Raw genomic sequence first — 27,107 nt, 5'->3', positions numbered from 1 at the left:
TCACACCACTTCTTTTGAGTTTAAACATTCAATTCTCTTGTATAAAACACGAAGAAAATCTGTAAATCTGCCTAGAAAAGATGCTGGAACTCATGAGCTGAACTCTGTTTGCTTAAGAAATTAAACATCTACTCTCTCGTTTTAAAAGCTACAGATAATTAGGCTGTGATGCACAACTTCATGTGAAAAGAGCCACATAAAATCAAGTGGAATCAGAATCATCAGAGGAATTTTGAAACTCTCAACTGTGTGAACGAATCTGCCAACAGACTCAGGAAGTAATAAAGTTTCACAGTCAGTGTTCACGGCAGCACTGATCATTGCTGAAATATGCTGGAAATGTTGTCCGTCCACATGACATACCTTTTGTTGTTTTCTGAAACCTCTCTGTAAATGAGTTTGTTACTTCATATCAGGGCATTACAGGTAGTTCAGAGAACTGGATGCAAGTTGAATAGATTCTTTAAAACTATGTTAAAGTTAGATATAGAGTGCATATATGTGTCTTATCTCACTTTTACAAATAAAAAAAATTAAACTGCCACAACCCTGGCTAATCTACATTTATTACACACTTTTCTATTTTATCAAGGCAATCTGATGTTTTTCACAGATTAATCATTTGCAATTGTTTTTCAGGCTTATGACCTTAACAAAAACCCAGCACTGTTAGACTTTGGGGGTGACACTAATATTTATAGTACATTCCCTTTTTCAGAGCTTTTTAACATTTGTTACTGAGCGAACATGCTGTCTTGCTCTTGTATTCTTATACACTCCAAAATAAATAACACTTTCTTCACAACTCAGAAGCAGACATAGGAGAACATTTCTGTGTTCAATGAATACAAATACATAATTGTTACTGCTTGTTTTCCTTTTAATTTTATTCTTAACGTCATACTATACAGACATTTTGTCATGTGAACATCGTTTCTTTTCTTCAGGACAATCTGACCAAAAAACAAATTGCTTCTTACTTCTAAAGGCAGTAATGCAACTCTTTTTGGAAATGTAGTGGTCATGGCTGGCAGCCTTTGTTTTGAAAATAAATTTGCAGGGAGTATGACCACTCCCACAATGTTACTGAATCATCAAATCGGCTTGAAAAAGTTCAACTGGACTTCTCTTCTGAGTCATGCTTGCAGTTGCCCTTATTCAAGCTCTGAGGATTACCCTGAATGACTGAGACACATCTCCACAGAGTTTCAAACTCTTTTTCTTTCATCAGTCTCATCTCTCATCCTTGTTGTAACCCCCCTCTTTTTGCGCTTACTAAATGTCCTCTGTGCTCCCTCCCCTCTCCTCACCCCTCCATCCAACCTTCCCCTTTCGGTCCACCTTTTCCTCCCAAAGCGGAAACCAAATCCTCCTTTCTCGCGGCTGACAGCTTGGAGTCCTCCAGCCATGGAGGTCAGAGCATCGTTTCGTTTCCACCCATCTTCCCCCTCTCCTCCATCCTGATAGTGCATGCTTTCCAGGGAGTTAACCCCAGGGAAAGGAGAGAGTGGCAGGTCCATGAAATCTCCTCTCTGGGACCTCAGCAGTGCTCCTTCTTCTTCCCATCGCTCATCATCCTCCTCCTCCTCCTCTCTGGGCTCTAGCAGGTCTGAAAGATGGTCTTGAAGCCACCCTGGTATTGTTACAGGGTCCTTTGAGTTCTCCAGGGCAGCCTGTAGGTGCTGCAGGGCAGACTCCAGCTCACGTCCGTCCACTGTAGGTAGGAGAGCAGTGGAGGTCTGGGGATATGTTGTGACTGTTCGTGGGATGGGGCAGAGGAGGGCAAGGAAAAGGAAGGTGAGCTGTGAGGCACCGAGATGGAAAGACAGTCTCATCTGAAAAGAGACGAGCAGGGATGAGGAGGTTATATAATATATTTGAATCCTTTGTTAATTACCTTTGTTGGATAAAAATGTTACTTCTTCTTCACTCAACTAGTGTAACATCAGCTCATGGTGTAAAAAAAAGAGTGACGATAAATGAGAAATTAATAACGTTCCATGAATTATCAAACACATGAAAAAATGCAAGAGCAAAATAAGTAGTAATGATATCATATATATTAGTAATATTTTAAGAGCAAACAGAAATCGAATAAATGATTTGTATAGATTGAAAGCCATCCGGACATAATTGCAAATGTTTCCAAAATCTGAAAGACTTTTTACGTCATTAAACTGAAGACTCCACACAGTCATGCACGAGTGGCAGAATAACACAAAAACAGTTTCCATGCGAGCCTGGTCACTTAACAACAGATGTACTGTGCACTTGCTTTATTGGTTGATTAGAAATCCATTTTTTTGATGTGGTTAAAACTGATACTATGTGTGAACTACATAAAAGCAACATTATATCAGCAAAATCTCCAGTGATGGGCTGAACAATCTATTTAGTTGCCGTAACACAAAACTGGCAAAGTTTTCTGGGGTAGACTCATGTTAATTAGTATGTCGTCTACATCTCATGGACATTGTGGACTTTTTATGATTTATGGAGAAGTTAACTCTTGATCTTCCTGCCAATATTGTAGGCCTTTAGATGAATAGGTTACAGTTCCCACTGAGTCTGGGAATTTACTTAGAAATATCTGTTTGAAAGAGATTATTCATCTGCTAAGAAAATCATCCACAAAGAGATCGGTTACAGCTATACTGTGACACAGAATGATACATGAGGTCATTCCTGGCAGCAACAATAACCATGCATAAAAGCTTCTATGATGGTGGAAAAATGGACTGCAACAGTATAATTTCCCTTTGGGATGAATAAATTATTGTTTAATTTCACCAGCATTGACTGCTAGTTTGCTTTGGCCACCCAAGAAAATTAAGTCAACAGCAGAGTATTTGATGCCAAATCAAACCTCCAATAAAGATTAATCAGACTTGCTACTGTTTGTGGATGAGTCCAATTAAAAAACCAAAATTTGACTTGCACAAAAAATGTGCCAAAAAAAGACTTTGCCGTTCAAAAGCTACATTGGAGCTCTAAGCAATAAGTTTGCCAATAACTGCACCAGTTTGGCACGGAAGGAAAATGTATTTTTTGGAGAAGATACTCGTGTGAACTGTGATGCATGGTGATGAAAATGGCATGATTTGGTTATTTTTCACCGGGTAACTCTCACGCATTGATACCACTGCAAATTTGAAATTTCAACAGGAAAGCAATCCTCATTACTGGAGCAAGAAATGTCTCGAAAAAAAAATAAAATTACAAACAGCTACTTGTAATAAGGCAAATTACTCCTATTTGACAATAGTTTCTGGATGCCACAGCCACCGTGCATAACTAAGCTATTTTCCAGCTGCTTTGGATACAAAGAAAATCAATAAACAATTCACTGAAATCTGTTAAGAAAAATAAGGCAGACCAACAAGAGAACTTCACCACGTCCCCAATTTCCCTTTTCTTACCTTGAGCGCTGTCAGACTTGGTGAATCTTCTCTGACATTTGTCGCTTCTGACCTTTTTAAAGCTGCCAACCTCCCCTCCACCACCCATCTATCACTCATTGGTCCCTCAGCCCTCTGACGCATGCAACCCCATGAATCGAACGCCATAACTGTCATTCTTTTAGCTGAGAAACGTGGGCCCATTTCAGCGCCAAGGCCAAGAAAGTTCACCTAATTATTGCGGCTTGATTGGGGGGAGAGGAAGGGGATGCAGACGGTTCATTAAGATTTTTCTGAGGTGAGAGTCTCGGGAAGAGAGACAGCTTTCTTTTATTCTTGTGCTCATAATGAAGATCGTCTCACTGGGAAGGAAAGACGCACCTGAAAGAATGCCATTATCATCTTGTGATAAATCCACACGTTAAACCAAATGGTGAATTAAGACACCATCAATTTATGCAACAAAAGATGAGGAAGACCAGTCTTATCATAAGGTCTTTGATTTTGGAAAAAACTTGAGATTTATGGCCGTTTAAATATTGAAATGTTAAAGGACAAAGCATTTTATCTTTTCAGCAGAGCATTGTTAAAGATAAATAGTTTGAGGGGATACCAGGAAGTTGACTACATATTAAGGGTCTAATAAGTTCGTTGATCAACAGCTGATGAGTAACAAATGAAGGAAAGCAGCACTTAATGCAAGAAAGATGTGAAAAGCAATGTAAACCAACACTTGATTTGAAACCCAGCACAACTTTCAGAGTATTTCATATCAGTAGGATGTCTGGTTTGTGTGTCCAGCATGTTTTCTGTGTTTATCCAAGGGGACAGGACAAGGATCTTTCGATGTTTTTGATCATCAGGTCAATTTTAATGCAAGCCATGATTTTTAACTACTTTGTTTTTAATTCCAAACCTTAACCGAGTAGGCTGATTTGGAATGTTAACAGATGAAAACAGGATGAAACAGAGTGAAACTGTATGAGAACAGGGACTAAATGCAGAAATGACATTTCAAAGGAAAGGGACTTTGAGGTACTAGTAGTCTAGACATGACTCGTTGTAACTTGGCAAATGTGAAATTGTCTGTTGAATGTGTTACAACAGTTAAAATGCGACTATTTCACATTACGACAGTAATGCATGAAAAAAAACTGTCTGAGGACACTCATCAATAAATCAATTCTATGTTTCACATCTTGTCTTGTGACTGGGATGGATACAAATTCAATTTTGCAGATTCTCTTCCACTTGATTCACACGCTTCCTGTTTAAAGTCTGTGTAAACAGAAGCAGTGACACAAAACTTAGAGGAAAGAAAAGCCGGTTAACAGTTGATGGTTTATTCACTAGTCACCTGAAACATATTGACGCCTCTATGAAAATGTAGCCACAATACTTTATGAAAGTGTTTGTTGTTGGACTAACACACCCCATGATTATCAACCACACTTTATATAATCAGTATGAAATTAACAGTTAATCAGAACAATTAAAACCTAAACTATCATCTCACATAAAAAAAACATAAACATAATAATTTTTGCTGCACAACTCTTAACTAGCAGTACTGTGGTGTGAATTGATCAGGATCACCCTCCCTATCTATTTCTTCTCCTGCCTCCCCAAAGTCCCCATGGGAATCTAAAGAGGCGATACACCCTGATGCACCATGGGAATTGTAGTCTAGGAAAAAGGCAGGGCTTTGTGGTAGCTGGTGTGACGACTGATTGACGACTGGGCTTGTAGATGGCTCGTTGATTGGAGCAGTGAGCAAGGAGAGCTGCAACTGGTCGATGGTGCTAGTGGGGTAGGGCTGTAATTGATCTGAAGGGGAAAAGGCTGAGGGTGGGGAGGTGGTCGCCATGGCAACAGCTCTGGGCGGAGCACAGGGAGAATTGACCTGAGAATCATCAGAGTTGAGGGAACGCCTCAGTTTGGCCCGAGCGTTCTGAAACCATACCTGAGGGGATAGAGAGGTTAGGCAAAGGTGACAGTCTGACACAAAATGAACACTGAGAGCTGCAAAAGACTAAAAAGAGATATAACTGACCAAAGAGAGACTGAAAACAACCACAAAAAGAAACAAAATTACTAAAAAGAAATGCAAATAACCAAAAATGGAGACTGATCAGTAAGAAATTAAAAACAACCCAAAAGCAGCTCAAAAACTACTAGAAACAGATGAAAATTTACCAGAAGATTAGGATTAAACTGTGCAAAAACACACAAGTGAAGATCCAAATAAGAAAGGCTTGAATCCAAATAAGAAAGGCTAACAATTACAAAAAAAGCAAATGTAAAAAACAAAACAAAGACAGTGACACAAAAATGAATGTTTGAGTTTGTTTGTGTCTGTTAAAAAGCGTTATAGAGGTCTGTACCAGCAACCTGTTTGATTACCAGACAGTTCACCTGCTGCTGACATTTTATGTAATGCAGATTTAACCACTTTTAGGCTCACTATTCTCACTCTCTTTAGTATTTTATAGGGTCATTGTGTTTATTTCAAATCTTTGTATAAATCTGTACAATGGGTATGATTTGTAAAATTCTACCATTTTTGGACATGGGCCCTTAAAGGCGTGTACCTGCAGGACCCTCTTGGGCAGGCCGGTCTTATGTGCAAGGTAGGTCCAGTCTTTACCATCAGGGTTGTGCTTCTGGGCAAAATAAGACTCCAGGGCTCTGAGCTGCTCGCTGCGGAAACACGTCCTGATTCGCTTGGTCCGCCTGCGACTCCGCCCACCTGCCACCCTGTCATCCGGTCGTGGTTCTGGACTGCTGAGCGACTCCTCCCCTTCACCTGACACCCGGTTTTGACCTGTCTCTGACATTAAAAGTGCTCTGTGAGCTTGATGAGATGTATTTTAGCCTCATTAAGTGCATTACTTTGATTTTACAGCAGATTTTGGGTAAGTTCAACAAAATTGATCGGACTTTCAACCTGGTTTTAAATGACTTTTCTTTGTTTTGAATTGATTTATTTACGCTCATGTCATTGTTTCACTAACATTGCATATTTATTTATTCTTCTTTTAGTTGTGGACCTGAAATACACTGTAGGATTGTATGATTTCATGGTTTTACTACTTTTACACTTAGTGTATCCTCACACAAATGTCTGATTTCAAATTCAAAAGTTTCCTCAGTTTTTCCTCATTTCATCACTCCTTATAGTGAGTGCTGTGCTGAATAAAATCCTTCATTGCATTAGAGTTGGGGTTGGACGAGGTGGTATTTTTAAATACTTATTTCTGTTGTTTTTACTACTTTTTGCTTTTTCCTTCTGTAAAGCACTTTAAATTACGACTACTGAATGAAACTGCTGCATAAAATCTTAATTCAACTTAAGTTCTTTGATCAATGTGACTTTTTTTAATCTTCTCTATCTAGCATATTTTTGGCAATTTTTCATCAAATCAGGTCAAGAAGTGGCTCTTGGTAGGTCAGCAGGTTAAGCAGGTCCAAATCCAGACCCATGGTCCTTTTTTACACATCAGTTCCCCTCTGTCCCACTACCCTGACTTTCTACTTGTCAAACAAAGGACATGAGACATTTGGTGACCAGCTCTAATAATGAGAGTTTAATTTGAACTTTCAAACCCAAGCAAGAGGACAATATGTGGACCTAAATTTGACAGCCCAACCAACACTATTTTGGCCATGTTTGGATTAAAAAAATACTCCTTCTAAATGATGGATTTGATAGAAAGTCTATTTGCTTCAAAACCTATTTGGACCTTCTTTAAAGTGTATCTCAGTTTTGTAGCTGAAATCTGAACCTAAAACATGATTTTTTTTTTCATTAGAAAAATAGTCTAGTAGCTGAATCAAATACAATAAAAAAAAAAAAAAACAACGGGCACTTTTTTTAACAGGCAGATGATGTAACCTAAAGGTTTCTCAGCTATTTCTAATTTTCATTTGCGTCATGGTTAGTTTTATCACAGCCACTGAAATTTCGTCTTTCCACATAAACATTCGATCTTCTTTGTAAAACCATGCAAAAACTCACCTTCTTTCAGATTTAGTTTGAGTGAGGGGTCATGTGGTGGCAGGTTGTCCCCATCAGCGTAATAATGTGACTGGCAGTAGAGGTTTGGGCCCTGCATGCAGTACAGGTTCCCTGGCATTAACTTCACATCACATTCCTGTAAAACATCGTGAAAAATTGTCTGCATTCATTTTGCATTTTCAAAAGAAAACAGCTGAGCTTTTAAGCTAACCTGGCAGGAGAAGCAGTGAGGGTGGAAGGTCAGCTCGCCAGACCTCATGACCAAAGCGGAGGGTGGGATTGGCTGGAAACAGCGAGCACACTGACCACCTCCGAACAGCCTGGCCAGCAAGAGAAAGCACAATGATGTCAGAAGTCTTATTTGTGTGCCTGAGACGTTGGGGAGTAAACTGCTTCAGAGTGGCAAATCAGTTGGACCTGCAGTAGTCCTGCTGGCAGTAGATGTTTCCGTCTCTCCAGTAGAGGGAAGGGTGTGTCTGCAGCTCACAGTGACACTGGCTGCAGCGGAGGCAGGCGCCGTGCCACACCCTCCCTGCGGCCAATAGGAAGAAGCGATCGCACACCTGCTCACCACATCCACTGCACATCAACGGCTCATGGATGGACACAGCTGTTGGAGCCTGAGACAGGTTTAATGTTACTGAAAACATCCTACAGCAACGGCTTATTGTTTGAGTCTTTACACCCTAAAGTTATTATGAAGAAATAAATAGCCAACCGTGATCAAACCCAAGTCACGACGAGCGTCATCTGTTGAGCAAAAGTTTGTCATTTTTTGTTTGATTTTATTTCAGGATATGAATTGTGAGCATATTCTGAAAAAACAAGGGACTAGTTCAGCATTCTCATCCAGTAAGTCTGAGAAGGAGTGTAACTTTCATAATTTTTTCTAATTTTCTCATAACGCTCTACAAGATAAGTAATTAACACGCTTGTGTTCTGTGTGGCATAATATCAGGATTAACATTTGTGTCTCTGGTTCATTTGGTTTTCTTAAAAAAAAAAAAAAAATTGCACGAGTTGTAATCAATGCTAATTAGCATTTAGCTTCTGGGAGGATCAGAAAGTATTTGTCCTTTTTGGCGTGTTTCATAATTTAATATTTGTAAGGGTGTTTTTCTTTAAAACAGTAGTGACAAACATTTCAGTGTTAAATATATTAATTCATTGGGGAAAAAAATATAGACAAGAAAATAACTACTATTAAAATCATCTCCAGGAGTTGGGTAAGACAGTGAATGGAACACATTCATCACAGAAATATTGATGCAGCCATTATGATTACGTTTTCTGTAGCTGAACTTTCTTCTACCGCTGCCGGGCCAACGCTGAGTCCCCCCCCCTCTGCGTCATCACCAAGGTCGCTGCCATACAACAGGTCCTCGAGGGCCCGGTCGTCTGGAGACATCATAGCTGTCCTGAGAAGGCAGAGGGGATCATTATCAGTCCTCTCTGCAATCACAGCTTTCTTTAGAGAATTAAAAAGAGATGCATTTAATGTTTCCATTAATAACGACGAGTGTTTGACATCAACAAACTCTTTTAATGCGATAAATATAAAGGTTGAATCAAGTTTACAATATTCTGTATCTCTACATAGAAGGCTTTGAATGGTTTTACAACTCTATAAATATACAATTTTGTATTGATCTATTTTTCTTTATTCTTTTGAGCACAATTGCGTTTTCTTGAACTGCTTTTATGTTTTTGAACCAAAGACAGCTACTATCATCATTATTGCTACTGGACTCAACATATCTCCACTGCAAATGTGATTAAAATTAAACGTGGCCCAAGCAACTAAATCTTATTTTTACCAGGTTGATGAACACTTTGCAAACGACATTGTAAGATTGGGCCTTTACCACATTGACAAAGCTTATATTTGTGATTTATATCGTGCTTAAAAATTCCTAAAGAAATAAAAAAAGTCACATCAGAACCACATTGTTTTGTAAATGGAGTGTGTGACTTTGTGAAACTATGTTCAGATATAATCAAATTAGAGCAAAATTTGCAAAAAATTCCACAAATGCCTTTTTTATTCTTCAATAAGGATTGCAGAGTTTGGATCATTGTTCAACATCGATTTTACATTTGAAAGGCTACAACAAAATAAAGTCTGCAGAAAGAAAGTGGACCTTTAACAGTCTGGTAGATAGAAGACTGAATTTGACAAATTACAGTTTCTACATCAATTTTTATTATTTTCATGCAAATTGATTTAACTTAAGTTAAATAAATGTGTGAAACAGCTCTCACGGTTCGTGCAGTTTTGAGTTATATGTATAAATTGAAGAACTCTTCATAAATAAACAAACTGATAAAGCGAAGGAAAGATCAATTAATGAAATTATTTACAGCCCTGAACTACACAATAAAAATATATGTGCAGGTCTATTGAGAGAACTTACCGGTCTGGTATAGAGGCTTTTGATTGGCTTTCCACTGAGTGTGCGCTGTATGAGCTCTACAGACACAACCCTTTAAGAAAGATCAGAAGAGGAAGGTCCAACTGTACGAAGTCCTGATAACGAACACCTCCCTGCTTTTACAAAAACACATATAGCATTTTCGTCTCAACCACAAATCAAATGAGCACTCTCTTCCCGCTCCAGGTGCCTTCTGGATCCTCCTGTCTTGTGGTTTTGGGGTCAGTTTCCCTGACCTGGGATCTGCTACTCCTCCTCATCCTTGTCCAATCCCTTTTCAAGCATCTGATCTGTCAGCTGTCCCAGGTGAAACACCTGTAAACAAGAACCTAGCTGGCTCAGAGAGCAGGTGAGAAGCAATGTGATTGGCTGCCTGGTCAGCAGGTGGATGGGAGGGGTGAGGGCCGCACCCCGGGGACCAATTATAAAACAAAAGGTGTTTAGAAGGACATCTGGGACCTGTGCTGGAAGATGAAAAGACGCCTTTACCATTGATTCTAGATTTGAACCAAACTTTTTCTTTCATTTGGCTTTTTCTCCCAGAAGGAACATGACAGATAATGTCTAGGACACAAAAATGAGAAGTGTGTGTCTGATACAATAATATCAGTTTATTTACAAAACTACAGACACAGCTGTAATAAAACCATGTATAAGCCTCTTTCATCACCCACACACCCAAGGGGTGTAAATATAAATTAAAAATATCTGCAGTACTACCTGGTGTGTAGATGCAGAATTTTGAAATTGATTTAAATGTAACATAAATCATTCAGCAGTCACCCCTAAAATCTGTATCATATAGTTGTAACTGAGGAATATGGAACAGCTTGTGATCTCCAAAAAGAAAGCAAAATCGGAAGTTTTATATGGCTGCTGTTGTTTTGTAATTCATGGAAGTACACTTTGAGTATATAAAGGCTATTTATAGGTAAATAAAAATATAATTTATAACTATAGAAACATTAAATCAAATTATATCTATTCAAACAACTCAACCTGATAAACTGGCACCCACACACAAGGTGGCGCTCAGAAAGGTTAGTCACCAGCAAATGATTTGCCAAAACACTATTTTCTCCACTTAGTGTACATGTTAAAGGCTAATTTTAAATAAGCAAGGCATAACCAAAGGCATTTCAAAGACTCTGAATTCTGGTTTAGATAGTTTTTATTTGTTTATTCATAATTAGTGCAAGAATATTGGTAAGAAGCAAAAAAAGAAAAAAGAGATAAAAAAAAAAAATCAGTTGAACAAGGCAAGGATAAGAATGATAATAGAATATGTTTGACTTAAATTGTGGAAAAAGTCATCATTAATACCCTGTACACAGTTCAAAATTCCAAAATGAAGACGTCATTAAAGATCTGCTTCTCTTCTGTGACCTTCAATGCTCAAAGACTCTGAAATTCACGACATTTTACTCAAACACAGCGTAAGTCTGTATAAAGCAGATAATGATCTTCACCTTAAGTTGTAGCTCAATCAGAGAGTGTTTCTTTTCAGAGGCAGTGAGTCTGCCGTTTTCTACAGCTGATGGCATACATGAACACAGCTGTGCACAGACCTTCTGCTTCTTTAAGGATCCACACTGTAACTGCTTTTCATTATAATACATTTTTATTTCAGGTTTGTAGCAAAATCCAACGTACAAAAGCATAATGATTTGGGTTAAGAACAATATAAGTTATGTTGTGCCAGAAATAACGAACGAGAAACAAAACAACTGCATCAAGTGTATCCATTTAAGATCTTTGAACTTTGTTCTTCTGTGGACACAGTGCACACTGTATAAACTGATTAAAATTTAAATACTGTAGTATTTTCCGTGCTTCCAATCGCACTGAGCTGCCTGAAATCCCACCATATTTATTACATTGGGGACTATATCTAAAATGGGATGCCACAGTTTTTGGATCACTTTTGTTTAGCTTGGTACTTCAGTGGCCATTTTGTGCACATGACATAATGTTATATGATATAGACTTTAACTCATTTTTCCAAGCCCCCTAAAAAACATGTCTGGCACATATGCTTATTGGGTTTTTCTATTATCATGAGCCATGTAGGATTTCTTTCCAAATTTCTTTCCAAATAAAAGTTTGCAGATTTATTATCTCCCACAGAATGCACTGTCCCTGAACTCCCTGACAGGCCTTCTTTAACTTTATGACACCACCAGTAGGCCTATTTGCATATAGGTTAGTCTATTGGCTGTTTCTGAATCCCATCCATTCTGAATGTACATGTGTAGTTTATAGCAGTTTATACATCTTTTACCAACATGTGTCACAAAAGATGACTGAAAGGCTTCACAACTTACCTCTCCCCCTGTATTATAACTGTTGCTCTCTCATGGTATTTCCAGGTGCAAATTTCATAAAACTGGATGGGAAAACTCCCACTGCTGGAGGAAAGTTGATGTCTTACATTAAACAGCAGGGGACATAATCCCAATATCAAAGACCAAGAACACATGAAAATGGAAATTTCCAAAATACGTCAAATTTCACTTTTAACCTTTAGATTTTGTAACTATAGAAGACAATTCAGCAGCTGCTGAAGTTGTTTTAGGTTCTCTGTATTATAAAGCCTTAAACTCTTTCAGTACTTTCATAAGAGTCTTTCATAACATTTAATAAGGATTTAATGTTATGACGACTTCTTGTATTTTTACTGATGATTATGAGTGATTCCTGTCATCGATCTCAACCGTGCTGATTTTTATAAAAGACCAAATTTATTGTTAACACTTAATGTGCAGTTTCAGTTGAACAAGATGAGTCGCCACCAAGGTCGCTGCCATACAATCGCATTACGCAATGCCGAAAATCTCAATTTACTGCTCACCTGTGGCTGTAAATTAATTAGGGATTAATGCAGGAGTAAAGATAAAATATTAAGCAACAAATGAATGTTTGCAGTATTTTTTTCTGTAAACAGGGATGAATCTAAATACTTTCAATCCAACAAATTCAACTCTGCGGCTTTCAGTTCAATCATTTTATTGTTGTATTCTTTTAGGAGGCACCGTACATAAAAAAGGAAGATAAAACACAGAGATGTTTGCAAAAAGACAACAAAGCAACACACAGAAGACAAACACTGAGAGGACGGTTGGCAGCTGAACCACAACAGGTGCAAACTCATTCACCTGACTGTGTCCATAGGGTGTTTACTGAGGAGCCACAGTGCAGGGGACGTGTCTCACGGTGAACAGTGGGGGGCGCTGCCGAGCTTTAAAACTGGGCTGAATTAGAGTTTGGCTAATACAGAATGGGGAGCTTAAACAGGCCTCAAATAACACCCAAGTCCTGAGTTTGGTTTGATTGTAAACAGTCAAAATGAACAGACAAAAACATAACAGACAACCTGGAACTGTAGCTGTATCCACGAAATATGCACAATTTCTGAAGTTGATCAATAGACCAGACTTCCACAGAACATTCTACATAAAGAGCCAGAGTCACCTGGAAAGCCAGGGGTGGCCCTGAAGCTATGTTTATTCATACAATACAGTTTGTGATGCCATATCATGTCAGGTAATCTGTTTTAGTCTGAATAAAAATTGTGACAGATGGTTAAGATATTCCAAGTTCATCAGTTTCACAAACCATCAATCTGATGCTTTGAATATTTTCATGATAATCTCTGGAGACTTTTCATGTTTTGACTCTTTTTTTTTTTGGATTCTATCAAACATATCAGACAAAGATCCTGATGAAAGGTGCCAACGTGACCAAAGCCCTGTAGATTAAGAATGTGTTTGCTCCTATTGAGAAAAAAAACAAAACAAAACAAACAAACAAAAATTAAAAATATATATATATAGGATTTATAGGATTTCTAAGTGGCCTTTTTGAAACCTAGACTCGCTCAATATGTTACCCTAAAGGTGGCTGTGACATGATAAGCAATCACCCCATGGCTCTAACATTTGGGATTTCTCTTCGATATACTTTCATTTTCCTTCTAAAAGACATAAACACGAGCAAACTGGGCGAGGTGAAAAATGCCTGCAGGCTGACAGAGACTGACCCTTTTGTTTCCAAAATGTTTGATTGATAAACATCTGATTGAGCTGTGTAATGCTAATAGTTGTCTGAGGACCCAAAACCTGGACTCCACTGGCTGAAAATTCAGCTCAGTCCAATCAGGTCTGGCTGTGGTCTCTTTTCAAAAGATGTTTGAAACATGTCAGGATTTGGGAAATTTTGCGTGGGTTCAATGAGCATTTTCTATATCTACAAAGCCCTTTGGTTTAGGTTTCAGTTTTCTGAAACTACTGGCACACGAAAGCGGTGGTGGCTGCGAAGGAAGGCATAATTTGTGTTATAATTTGTGAGAACACCACCTCTATATATTGAGCAAGTCAGAGCCGCACTGCTATAAGATGATGCTGATAAAAAGGAATCTGTACAATCTACAGTAACATACTGATAACTGACTTTATACAAATGAAAAAATATGTCTTAATCTTTTGAAATGTGTGTGTGCGAGTAAATGTGTGTGTGCACAAAATCATGAACACACTTCTGTCAGAGAGTGTGTTTAGGAGTCCATCATCATCTTTCTCACTTTTATCCTCTGGCTGGAGGGCGGAAGGTTGCTGGTCTCATCTTCATCTCAGTGAACTGGATTGAATGCTCTTTTCCTTTCCATGAGGTCCAGATCACACCCTGACACACACACACAGAATTACATTGAGACCCGCTACCATTAACACAATTAAAACTGAGTATAATTAGTCTTGACGTTTTGTCCGCACTGGTATATTTTCAGTTTAAGTATCCTAGATACAGAACCTGTAATGTAAAATGAGTCAGCGTGGCTTATTTTCCATCTGCTCATCCATGAAGATTCTCACTTTCTGCACATCCCTTGTAATTAGAACCAAACTTTGTAAGGCTTTCTTTTCAACAAATTATAATTCACCCCTACTTTTTAAGACATTGAGACACCGGGAAATACAGAAGCAATTAAAAAGAAAATAAACATGCTGGCAATAAGTGTTGATTCTCTGCCTCTTTACTTCATTGTTTGTCACACAAATCAAAGCTCATCTCCACGGTGCTGCAGAATGCCTTATTCTGGTATGGGGCAAGAAAACACTGGCTTATTTTAACTTATCTGTGATGGCACGAAGCCTTGAACAACAGCACCAACAGTGTCTCTACAAAATGTTGCTAAGAAGGAATTTGCAAAAATGCGACAAAATCCTTGTTAGAAAGCAAATGTAATTCTTCGCATAACTTCTCAACAAAGAGGAAGAAGCACACAGGCCTGCCATTTTGTGCAGACTGAATCTTTATCAGCTTCCAAATTCCAGTAATGTTTCCAGGTTGTTGTTTGGTTTGAGTTTGGTTCTATTAGCAGAGGATATCACATGTCTCCAGTTTTAGCTTCTCCTCATTAGTTGATGAAGATTCTCAGTCATCCAGGTCATGGTAATGATTCTATTCATTAGCTCACTGTTAAATCCAGAATAGAATTAAAAAAGTTTCTCCTCACATATAAAGCTCTTAATGACCAATCTCCATCATATCTTAAAGATCTCATAGCTCTGTATTTTCTCAACAGAAAATGCAGAATTTAGAGTTTCTAAAAGTAGAATGGGAGGCAGAGCCTTCAGTTATAAGGCCCCTTTCTTGTGGAACCAGCTGCCAGCATACGTCTGGGAAACAGACACCTTCTCTACCTTTAGGATTAGGCTTAAAACTTTCCTTTTTGATAAAGCTTATAATTAGGGGTGGCTCAGGTGACCCTGCAACATCCCTTAGTTATGCTGTTATAGGCCTCAACTGCTCGAGAACATCCACCTCTCCTCACTCTGCTCTCCGTACTCTCTATGTACATAAAAAATTATTGGTGTCATTGACTGGTGTTTCTCCCTCTTAACCAGGTATCCCTGGCCTGGTGTTACGGTGCTTGCTGTCTCCTCTTTCCTGTCCTCTCAACCCCCAGCCGCTCGAGGCAGATGTGCCACACCCTGAGTCTGGTTCTGCTGGAAGTTCCTTGTTGTTTAAAGGAAGTTTTCCTCTCCACTGTCGCCTTTTCGTCTCTTTCCAAACCATCAAGTTTCTCAGGTTATTGAAATCAGGATATGAACTGAAACCTGATCATACACTGAATCTAACCCTTCAGACAACCATCAGGACCTTAAATGGTTGGCACTGAGATATTAGGAAGAACTCACCTGCATTTGCTAGGTACATCCAGAAATTTGCTTTGCTTAGGGTGTGACAATGTAGACTGTCAACCACGAAATACAGATCTTCAGCTTTGTTTATGGTCTGAGGCGCAGGACTTATTTGAATGTAATTTAATCAGTTATGCAAAAAGAACAACATTCGTTAAATAGAATGTAGAGAATCATTTTCTAACTGTAGTTTGCTGAATGAGTTTAGATGATGCTTAAATTATGGTTGATCGTGCACCAAAGCTGAGAAAAACTGAAATAAAAAAAGATTAATAGACACATAAAAACAGGGAGAACACGATGCCTGCGCCGGAGACAGTAAACTCAATGCAAATTCAAGATCTCATACTGTATACCGCAAAGTTAGGGCAGTAAGTTCAGAGTACACTTCTCCGCCCTGTTCCACATGTTACATGGACTGGAACATTAAAACTGTTCGGTTAAATTTCATCACGGTTAGTTTACAAACCAAACACTGGCTTCATAGATGATAAACAGGAAAGAATGAATACAGTTTCTGGAAAAAAAGCCAGATCAAATATTCATCTAACTGTCACGGTCACACTTGAACATGATGGTTTGACATGTTACACATGAATTTTGGGTTTCTTACTTTGCCTGAGAGCACACTAGTGCATGTTTTTTTGTGGACTGTCTGCCGTTAACAGTTCAAAATGCAATTATATTTAATGTTATGAGTGGTCCATTTATGTCCGATCTTTTCTCTTTATGATGCATTCTATTTACTCATGTCCACATGAACACAGTAGGTTTAAGCTTTGTCTGATTAAAGTACCTGGTGTTTGACGTCGATGCCGTAGAGGCCGTTCAGGTTTGCTTCATGGCAGTTCTTGTACCACCATCCCGCTCGATAAGACATGGCACAGCGGGTAATGAAGGGGGCTGGGTCTCGGTCTTTGGTGGAGAAGACCCGGTTGTTGTGGTAACTTAAAGAGTCCCCTGTAACCATAAAACATGACAAAGAAATTAAAAACAGAGGGAAAGTTTTAGGAGTCATTTTGCGTTTTTTTTTTTAATCTTCAGCCAGGTTTTGAGAGCTGAATATTTAATCAACTTTCACGAATTCCCGCCTCACCTGCATTGCCGCTGTATCCACCTACAGTCAGTTTGTAGTTCCTCTTGGCCACCTCGAACGTTGAATATTTTGCAAATACTGACTCGCCTTCATCTCGTAGGTCGACACGTAGAGTCATTTTGGTCATCGTCGTCAGGTTATGGAGATTTTCAAGGCCTGACAGAATGAAAACATAGTAGCTTGAGACATCCGTCCATCTGTTTTCTATACCTGCTTAGTCCAATTCAGTGTTGTGTGGGGGTCTGGAGCTTATCCCAGCTGCCATCAGGCAAAAGGTGGAGTACACCCATGACAGGTCGCCAGTACATCACAGAGACAAACCAGAAACCATCTTGCTCACACTCACTCTTAGGGCCAATGCATGTTTTTTGGATGGTGGGAGGAAGCTGGAGTTCCCAGTGAGAACCCACACATGCACAGGGAGGACATGCAAACTTTGCCTCACACCTGCTTTTTGTTCAGATTAGCTTTAGATCTATTTACCTGTATTATTCTGTATTTGGAGAAAATGGCTACTTGATCTTTACTTCAATATTTGTTTAAATACAGGAATGAACATGAGCATGATCCTCAGTTTGACATTTGATGTTCAGTGTGAAACGTAGTTAAACTGATCAGTTTAAGCTAAACTGATTCTACAACCGTAGTCACAAATCATGCATTCTCCACACCTTTTATTATTCTGTTCAAAAATAAACAGAACACAGATATGTTGCAAAACAATTTTTGTTTAATGGCCGAACATATTGGCTTTTTTGAAAATTAATTTTAGGTAAAAGACAATTTTATGAGAAACCTTTAAAGAACTTAATGTTAAACAAATCATGATCTAACAATGGACTTTTCTTAATGATCTGGCTGCGAGCAAAACATAATTTACCACATATGCTGTCATATCGTCTCACTTCACTGGTCACTTTATATTTTTATATTTTTATATTTTTATATTTTATATTCTTAAACAGTTTTTTAAATTCTTATATTGTTTTTAAAGTGTTTATTATTGTATAAACATTTTTATTGCTTTATTATGTCTGCTACTGGATGCTTGAATTTCCTTCGGGATCAATAAAGTATCTATCTATCATCAATAAAAATATGTGTCAGTATCACGAAGAGCATCTCTCACCAAGCCAGAACTCTCCGTTTAGATCTCCAAATCCTTTTATGTACTCCCTCCAGCCTCGGAAGAAATCCACCGAGCCGTCTTTCCTCCTTTGGAAGACCTGCACACAGAAAACAAACGTAAAGTCTGAAGTAGATAGCAGTCAAAACACTCTCAGTCTGATGAATACATATTTTTAGCCATTTAAAACAACTCAAACCTCAAAATTTTCATAGCAGTTCAACCAAGAGCTATTTGTGGATTTTTACTTTTGCAAAAATACCATTCTAGTGCTCCTGCCCTAAGTAGCATTTAGCTTTAGATTGTCATTCTGCAGACTGAGAGCACTGACTGCTGTTCACTGCAGGTAAGACACCACTTCAGAGAAACTGATATACAAATGGCTGTAACATGGAGTTCTTATCATTCCTATGTTTTATGCAAACTCAATAATATGTATGCACTGAAAATACAAACAACCCCTAATGCAAAATGAATGCAAAAAAGTGTGACAGTGGTACCCCTTAATTAAAAAATCTCCTGCTGTTAACATATCATTTCTCTGGAGCTTGAACGTTTATAAGGATGTAAATGTAGTCGGCCTAATAATTAGAGCGAAGGGACACTTAAACACAATGCTCAGAGATGTGGCTGTACCATCCAGCCGCCGCCATCTGTCTCCATGTCACAGTAAACCATTATTGTTGCTCCGAGTTTCCCTTTAGGGAAAATCTCCACCACATCTGATGTGTGGATACCGTTCAGCAGCTCCTGAGAGCAGTCGGTGGGGAAAGGGAACCTGAGCATGCCTGGGGAAAAAGAGGAGAAACAAAGTAAGAGGAAGCCTTTATCGGTTAATAACAATGACAATAATATACCACGAAAGAAGTACCAGTGGTGAATTCAGTGGAGATTGAGGATGTGTATCGTGCTCCTCCTCCCCCTGCCTGTAGCTGCACTGTGTACAGGGATCCTGGATGAAGTCTGCTCAGATTGTATTGTGTTATCGTGCCATCCACAATCACTTCCTGTCGTGGATAATGCAAGAGTCATTATCAGAGGGAGACTAATGTCAGAAAGTACATTTCCATCCAACTCTGACCTTCCTTAGAACAAAAAAAATTAATGAAAATAATGATTTGATTGAATTTATATTTAATATTTTCAGAAAAGATTTTAATCTGTGCTGTGACGTAAGTACTGACAGGCGATTAAGTAAGGACAATTTTCCCACCTTTATTTCTTGACCTTCAGTTTTGTAGGTCAGTATGTAACTAGCAACAGGTTTTGATGAGGGTTTCCATGACAACATAGCAGTACGAGGGGTCACATTGCTGGCCCGGAGGTCTCGTGGACCGCCCTTGTCCCTTGCTGAGTGTAAAGAAGAGAAATTCTTATCTTTATGGACAATTACTATCACAATATTACCATTGCACTTCTGTTCATTGTTCAAAATGAAAAACAACACATTTACCACAGGGCTCTTTGGAAGGTCTACAATGATTGTGTGGTGTGTGTTTGTGTGTGTGTGTGTGTGTGTGTGTGTGCTGACCGCTGGTGGTGGTAAAGCTGGTGGTGGCTGGGGAACTCTCCAGGTTGCCCAGCTGGCTGGTTATGGTGACGGTGTAGGTGGTGGATCCCTCCAGGCCGCTGAGCTGCTGCTCGGCTGCGTTTCCAGACACTGTAATCCTCAGCTCTGAACCTGCACAGAGGAAAAACCCAACAAACTGCATCTCAGTTCCAGCCGTTGAATGTAATAGGACACGATGTCTTGACTAGATGTTTTTTAATGAACGACGTTAGAAAAATTCTGGTTAGAACTGATGTAGAATGATGTTAGAGGAGCCTGAAGAAGTTAAACGGGCTTGTTTTACATTATTTAGAAATGGAAAGGTGAGAACCTGCAGAGACAGGTTGTACCTGCAACACGGATAACCAAGAAATCTTTTAAACATTTGTTTTACATTTGGAAAAGAAACTGTAGAGTATCAGTTCCTACCTGTACCAGAGCCATAGACAATGGCGTACTTATCTATGGCAGCCAACGCTGGACGCCACACCAACAAAGCTGTGGTGTCAGTGACATTCATGCTCTGCAGGCTTGTGGGTGGGTCAGGGACTAAGGGGGAGAAGTAGTAATATTAACCAGGAGAAAAACAACATCTTAATTAATAAAACAAATAAATGTTAATGGATGGTGCACAAGAGCCAAAACATCCTTGTGAAGTTCTTGGAAAAAATTTTCATACAAAGATGGTCATTGTGTTTTTGAAGGGAATCATCTGAACTATCTTAATAGTTTTGGAATAACACAGGGTGCTGAAATGCATCCAGGATGAGACTCCACATGGGAAACCTAAAAAAAAATCCACATCCTATCCAGATGCAGCACCTGTTACAGACATTATGAAACATGCAACAAATTTTATTGCTACAAAACTAAAAGAAACAGAAAAATATACGGATACGTTTTTAAATTTTTTTTACATCTCTTTATTCCCAATGCTGAGGGGGCCAGCTGAGCTAAATACCAGGCGAACCTGCAAAACTCACGTGTAATGACGGAGTCTTTGATTGGATCGCTCTCATCGAGTCCAAGGGTAGAGATTATGGTGACCTCATATGAGGATCCAGGAGAGAGCTGAGACAGGTCGAGGATGGAGTCCTCCGAGTCTACTGACACTGACACCGGCTCACCTTCATGAGAAGGACAGAGGATTAGTCCGTTTTGGGTAGAGGTGAGTTTGGACTTCAGTGGGATTTAAAAGGTGAGCTACACATTCAATCATCTACAACACAGACTGAGGCTGCTGTGAGAGAGAGAGATTTACATCCCTTGTGACTTCATAGTTTTTCGATTCATAGACATATGTATACTGGAAGACAGATTGTTATAAAACACCTAAACAACAAATTGGATTTCACGAGGACTTTGAAGATTGAGTACAGTGAAGAAAAACCCCTTCAAGAGAGCACAGAAGTCAGCAAGACTTTGAACAGTGTATGTGAATGTATCTACTCATCAACGATCAATAATCAAGGACCACCACCTCAGAGAATAGAGCTGCAAATGCAAACCTTAGGTAGCTTAAGACAAAAACAGATGCTCAAAAACACTCTGGGACAAAAAATATTGGTCATACATGGTGGTGCACTTGTTATGGTTTGGGCATGCATGGCCAAGGAACTGAAACACCAGCATTTGCTGATGATTTCATGGTTGAACATTTTGCTACCTGAGGTAATTTCTCCATTATATCAACAAGCAAAATATCTGTTAAGTCAACAGACGACGATAATTCACCTGGCCTGTAGGGTTTAGTAAATTATATAAAATATATTTCTTGATGCATGCAAACTTATTGATTATTAACTCTAACAATGGGTCAAATTGTAAATATAGCCTAAGATTAGCATTCCAGCTATGAGTTGAATGTTGGATATTCATTCTTGCTAACTTGAAAAGCTTCTCGATGATAAAAAAATGTAATCAAAGATTATGTTTGTTTCTTACCATCATCTGCGTGGGTGTATGTGACTTTGAAACCACTAACAGGATTTTTTGGTTTGGTCCATGACACTGTCAAAGAGTTTTCTGTCACTTTACTGAATTCTATGTTGGATGGAGGTTCTGGGCCTGGAAGGTAAAAAGAAGATGATGAGAGAGGTCAATACAAACAAAGGTAGTGGGGGAAGGAGATGGGCTATTGAATGAGATAGAAAAGAAGGAAAACACAAAAAAGAGAAAGAAAAGAAAAAGTCAGGGGACAAAAGAACAAATGGATTTCATGAATAAGACAAAAATAGCCACTGAAAAGGGGAAAACAGTGTGTACATAATTATTTATTCATCCACACATTTGCTATTAGTGCTCCAGCTTATGTGTATATATGTACAGTGCAAACATATATACAGTATACAAATTATATACAAACAGGGTAACAATTGAAGGAAGGATGATGGATCCTGGGTAGCAGCAAATGAGAAAGAAGACTTTTTAATACAGTAGTTAGATGGTCAATCAAACCTGAAAATAAAAGCGTGGCAGGAATAATTGAAGATGAAAAAACAAAAGAAAAAGGGAAAATTAACAATGAACGAACACAAATACAATTAGGTATCAAAAAGATAAAATGATAAGAACTGGAAATTGTTTGGTAGTTTGGATAAATATTTTTTATCAGAAACCAATTTGCATTCTAAAAACAGTTTGGAATTAAAATACCAGCCAATTATGACTGGACAAGTTCAACATTATCTTTCTATACTAAATATGTTTGACAATAATCGGATTCTGTGAAGTCAGATAGGGTGTGTGCCATACTGCCAGTACTGGCACATACCAGTATTTGACACCCAGACTGATCTAGTTATGTTGATTATTTTTCGAATTTCCATATTTTGTATTTGAATGGAAAAGGGAAAGACAGACCAAATGTACAGTGACCAGCCGTGGTCTTACCCTGGTTTGGGTGAGAGATGAAGGGGTGTCAGTGAAGCTGGCTGTTAGCTTACCCTGAATGAGAGAAGTACAGAGCAGCAGTGAATGAGTGGTGTTATGTTGTTACTGTTGTTTTTGATGTCAACTCAGTTGACTACAAAAATCGACCAAACAGACTGGGTTTCGATTTAGGACAGTCCTATCCTCAGGATACTATTTTGTATGATGCATCAAAGCAGACTGTTGTGTGGAGTTCCCCATGGCTTAATGCCAGATCCAGAAGATTTAAACATAAACCCCAGGTTAAAGACATTTGCTGTACTGTTTTACCTTGCACAATACTTTATGGACTTAACATTACAATCTAACTGCAGTATCTAAAATGCAATTTAGCTGCTATTAAATGGTTTGGAATAAACTTTGCAACTTTGGCTAATCTATTTTACGTATAGGCTATGTGTGAATGCACAAATGAACCCTGCCTCTATCTCCACCGCTGGCTTTGAAGCAGGGGCTCACCTTCAACTGCTCTCAATCTGTAGCCTCAGACATGAAGCAAAAGTGGTCATTTAAAAAAATAGATTCAAGGTTCAAGACCACTGTTGTCTTCCAGGTGCTGGGTCTAAAAACACTCTAGTTCTGATAGACTCCAGTTCCAAAGCATGAATAAAAAAAGATAGAATTCTTTCCTTGGTTGCTATGGGATCATTAGCTAGATTTACTCTGTCAAACGCTACACCCGAGTCTACAAAAAGGTAATTCACAGGCAAATGAACAGGCAAAGTGAAAGAGGCTGAGGTGGCCAGAAGTATCAATGCACATCTGAAGTTTGACATCAAATAACAGCGTCTTCGTAGGTAAGAGGGTATTGATTATGATGATGTAATTCATGAATATGAGTATTTCACATATTCATGGAGGCTGAAGAATGAGCGCACAAGTACAGCATTTACACAAAACAACTTCACAATGGGATTGTTCAGCATCAACATGTACTGAAGACAATGAAAACAGGTATGTCAGTAAACACGTTTAGGTGACAAACAAATGGGACAAACAAATCTGAAACTGTAAATCTCAAGCTTACAGCTTTCAAGAGCACAGCAGCACTTGAGCTCTTGAAATGGAGATTCAGGAGGCGTTTCACGGGAAAACAAATATTTCCGGTTGTACTCCAGACAAGTGATGATTAGTTAACAATAGATGTGCTTTAATCAGCACAACATGAAGTGGAGTAAAGATAAAAGGCCTGAACGGCCTTTTTACCTTGAATAGATTGAAATCGACGGAGGGACGAGATCGAGAAGAAAAGAACAGGTTTTCTGAACAAGAATGTTGTAGCATTGCACAGTAGGAATTCATGTTGTTCTACTGTCGCAATGTCTTGTACCTGTACTGATGACAAGCTTGTGCAGTCTGGACAGAAGGCCAGGACCCTTTCCAAGCAGGGTCAAGGTGTACTCGGTCTGTGCCGGCAGATCCTCAAACTGGAGAGAGCGAGCTGAGCCAGGAAGCACTTTTTTGAAGGTTTTATCACCTGCTGTTGGTTTGACTGCTGTGCTGCTTTGGATCTTTGGAGCCTGAGTGGCAGAGCTTTCAGGTACTCTGTTATTATTTTCAGTACCTCCAGTTTCTGATTTTGGCTCTTTGGTGTGTTGATCTTGATCCTGTTCTTGTTTCCTTTCTATCTGCGTTGGACCTTCATCTTTCTCATTTTTCGTTCTGCTCACAACAAAATTCTTGTACTTCCCTTCTGGTGAATCCCATATCAGTGTGAATCCATCAGAGGTCTGGTTTGTCACTCCAACATAGTCTAAAGGTTCTTTTGTGACCCCAGAAGAAACCTCTGATGCAGTCCCTTTTGCTTGTTCAGTTTCAGTGTCCAATCCACTTTTTATAGTATGACTTGTTGCTGGAAGCTCTCCTTTCTGGCTCCCACTGACACTGTGGGTGCTGGGATGCTGTGCTGTAATAGTTCTGGCTGGTTGTCTCTTTGGAAGAGTGACTGGTCTTGAGTCTCTTGAGTCAGGTTTAATGGATGGTTTGCCTCGATCCGTAGCACCAATATGTCTGCCAGTATCGACTCTCTCTTTGTGGATGTCAGAATCTGTAGTTTCTTTCATTTCAATCAGAGCATTGTCTCCTTTTCCTAACTCGTAAGTCTGTATGCTGGCACTCATTTTGTTGCCATCTATTTGGGCACTTTGAGTTACCTGTGAAGTCTCTTCTTCTCCAGGCTGATTAATTTGAAATGGTGGAGTAGACCTGGGAACATTCTGCTGTTCCGATTGGGTTTCAGGGTTTTCAAGGGTACTATCTTTTCCCAATTGATTATTTTGACTTCCTGTAGTTAAGCTGCTGCCGGCATTTTGGTTTCTGTTCGGGAGAGGCTTGCGCACGGGATCTCTGTGTGGAGGCAATCTCATATTTGTATGGGTTTTGTTTTGGAAAGATCCCCCATGTAGCTGTGGGCGACGGAAATTTGGACGACGCAAGACAGGACCTCCACCACCTCTTATGGTTCGATTAAACTCAGTGGACAAGCTTGTTGTGGAGATACTTGTCTCAACTCTTCCTTCATTCCCTTCTCCTTCTGGCACAATATCAGATGGAGGGGAATCTTTGGAAATTGGCAATTCAGTGGGAAACACCTGCCCCTTCTGAGTATCTACTCCATTTTTTTTAAGTTGAGGGGATTTTAGAGAAAGCCTCAAATTTGGACGAGTTCTATTATGAACATTTGTAAAGGGGCGACGTAGGTGATCTCCCTTTGGAGGTGGACGGCGAACAGGAATTCGTCCTCTTTCAGTTAACATCTTTTTTTGGTTTTCTTCCTCTCCAGAGGATGCCAATGTACTTGTTTTATCTTCTTCCCCACTTGTAACCTTCAAAGGTGCATTTACTTCAAGTAAGGACGATTCATCTGAAGCAGATGAGGATGATGAAATTGCAAGTTCCCCTGTGGGCAGAAGTCTGGTCTCAGTCTTTCTTCTTGGGTTATGATTCAAGTGAGGAGAGCGATGAGGAACTCTAAAATTTTGCTGGGTTTTGTTTTGAAGTAATCCAAACTTTTGGTGCGACTGCCGTATGTATCCCCGTTTTGGAAGTGTGTGGTGGAAAAGCGGGACATCACCCCCGGCAGGGGGGGATAGTTCACTGTTTTCAGATGGTACAGAGTCAATGCTAGTTTTACCTTTGTCAGCATGCAGTTCATTGCTCCCAAGTGAATCAGATTCATCTGATCTGGAAGAGGATGATGGAGGCAATAGTGATGATGGTGGTGGTGAGGAAGGTGATGGTAATGCTGGGGGTGAGGATGAAATAAGTGAGGATTGTGGTTCCAATGATGATGTATCTGAGGCTGATGGATGTGATGATGTTTGTGAGTTTGATAAGGATGATGAAGAGGATGACAATGAGGACAGCGGCTTCAGTGCACTTAAAATCTGTGTCGCCACCATATCTGCATCTGCTGAGATGTTCAAAGGTTTGGACAGGTGAACTGCAATTGTTGTGATATTCAAACTGTCAAAAGTATCTATGATCAGCTTGTGTAAAGGTTCGGGTGTATGATCAAGGTCTGTCTCTCCATCAGGGGGCGTAATATTTGGATCTGAGCTTAATGTGTTCCCTTCCAGTCCTGCTCCATCCCCTCTACACCCATTGCTTCTGTCCTTTAGGGGTGATCTGAAGTGTGTCAATTTCATTTTATTCATACATTTCTTCTCTTGGCTTTCAACAGTTTCAGTTGGCTCTGAGGTAACATCTGGTTGCCTATTTGAGCCAACCGCGGCAGTTGGTTCCTCTGAATTTGATGCCTCTACACTCAGGTCTCCCATAGAGTCTCCAGTGATGAGAGTATCTGATTTAGTTTTTTTTGGTAGTATCTGTTTGCTTTTTTTTGCAACAAACGTTTCCCCTCTTGTTGAAAGTCTGGTCTCATTGAAACGTAGCAGGCCTGGGACCTTTGGCCTCGACAGGATAGGTCTTCTGAAGACTTTGAGTCTGGTGCCATTTCTTGCCACCATTTTGCCAACTCTTGTTCCACCAACCAGAGGTTTAGTCCTGCCAATCACAGTGACAGAGGAGTCTTTATCAGGGCCATTAGAACCTCTCCCTCTTACAGAGTCATCTTCGCTCCCATCCTCCCTCCTACGCTGCTGGTCAAATACTTGCAACTTAGTTGATGGATTTAACTCTTGGTTCATGCTGCCAGTATCTTGTCCAGGTGCTTGTGTGACCTGCATGGTTAAAGCCTCTGTGGTAACCCCTGGTAATGTCTCACCTAAAGATGTGAGGGGAGTAAGCATTTGGATTAACTGTTAAGGTAATTAAGTGCTGTGTTGATAATCCAGACGAGGTCAATTCTAATAAAGGAAGAAGAGAGTTATTATATTTGTCTTCATACTGTCATGGG

The 27,107-nt window shown here is 39.4% G+C and overlaps 2 protein-coding genes across 3 annotated transcripts in view; both read right to left on the bottom strand.

Annotated features, from left to right (window-relative positions):
- Positions 1-1,208: 1,208 nt before the first annotated feature.
- On the bottom strand, positions 1,209-3,449 carry qrfp (pyroglutamylated RFamide peptide). The gene is made up of 2 exons (XM_075450384.1): positions 3,420-3,449; positions 1,209-1,835 (listed from the first exon to the last, which is right to left on the bottom strand). The coding sequence occupies exon 2, from the start codon at positions 1,833-1,835 to the stop codon at positions 1,209-1,211; it is 627 nt and encodes a 208-aa protein (XP_075306499.1). The 5' UTR covers positions 3,420-3,449.
- Positions 3,450-12,848: 9,399 nt separating this feature from the next.
- Positions 12,849-27,107, bottom strand: part of tnxbb (tenascin XBb) — a 62,818-nt gene continuing 48,559 nt past the window's right edge. The window contains exons 9-20 of one of the 2 annotated variants that reach the window (XM_075449826.1): positions 24,081-26,975; positions 21,764-21,886; positions 20,803-20,946; positions 20,249-20,368; positions 19,802-19,951; positions 19,484-19,620; positions 19,142-19,277; positions 18,907-19,058; positions 18,274-18,370; positions 17,145-17,300; positions 16,845-17,008; positions 12,849-14,528 (exon numbers count right to left, since the gene is read on the bottom strand). In XM_075449826.1, the coding sequence (XP_075305941.1) occupies positions 14,430-14,528; positions 16,845-17,008; positions 17,145-17,300; positions 18,274-18,370; positions 18,907-19,058; positions 19,142-19,277; positions 19,484-19,620; positions 19,802-19,951; positions 20,249-20,368; positions 20,803-20,946; positions 21,764-21,886; positions 24,081-26,975 (4,373 nt within the window). In that variant the 3' untranslated portion in view covers positions 12,849-14,429. The remainder of the gene's footprint in view (positions 14,529-16,844; positions 17,009-17,144; positions 17,301-18,273; positions 18,371-18,906; positions 19,059-19,141; positions 19,278-19,483; positions 19,621-19,801; positions 19,952-20,248; positions 20,369-20,802; positions 20,947-21,763; positions 21,887-24,080; positions 26,976-27,107) is intronic. The other variant, XM_075449827.1, reaches the window with a different exon arrangement.

This window comes from Odontesthes bonariensis, chromosome 18 (genome assembly GCF_027942865.1).
Source record: "Odontesthes bonariensis isolate fOdoBon6 chromosome 18, fOdoBon6.hap1, whole genome shotgun sequence".
In the NCBI taxonomy this organism is placed as follows: domain Eukaryota; kingdom Metazoa; phylum Chordata; class Actinopteri; order Atheriniformes; family Atherinopsidae; genus Odontesthes; species Odontesthes bonariensis.
Note: the sequence above shows the minus strand (reverse complement) of the source record. Positions and strands in the feature narration are given on the sequence as shown.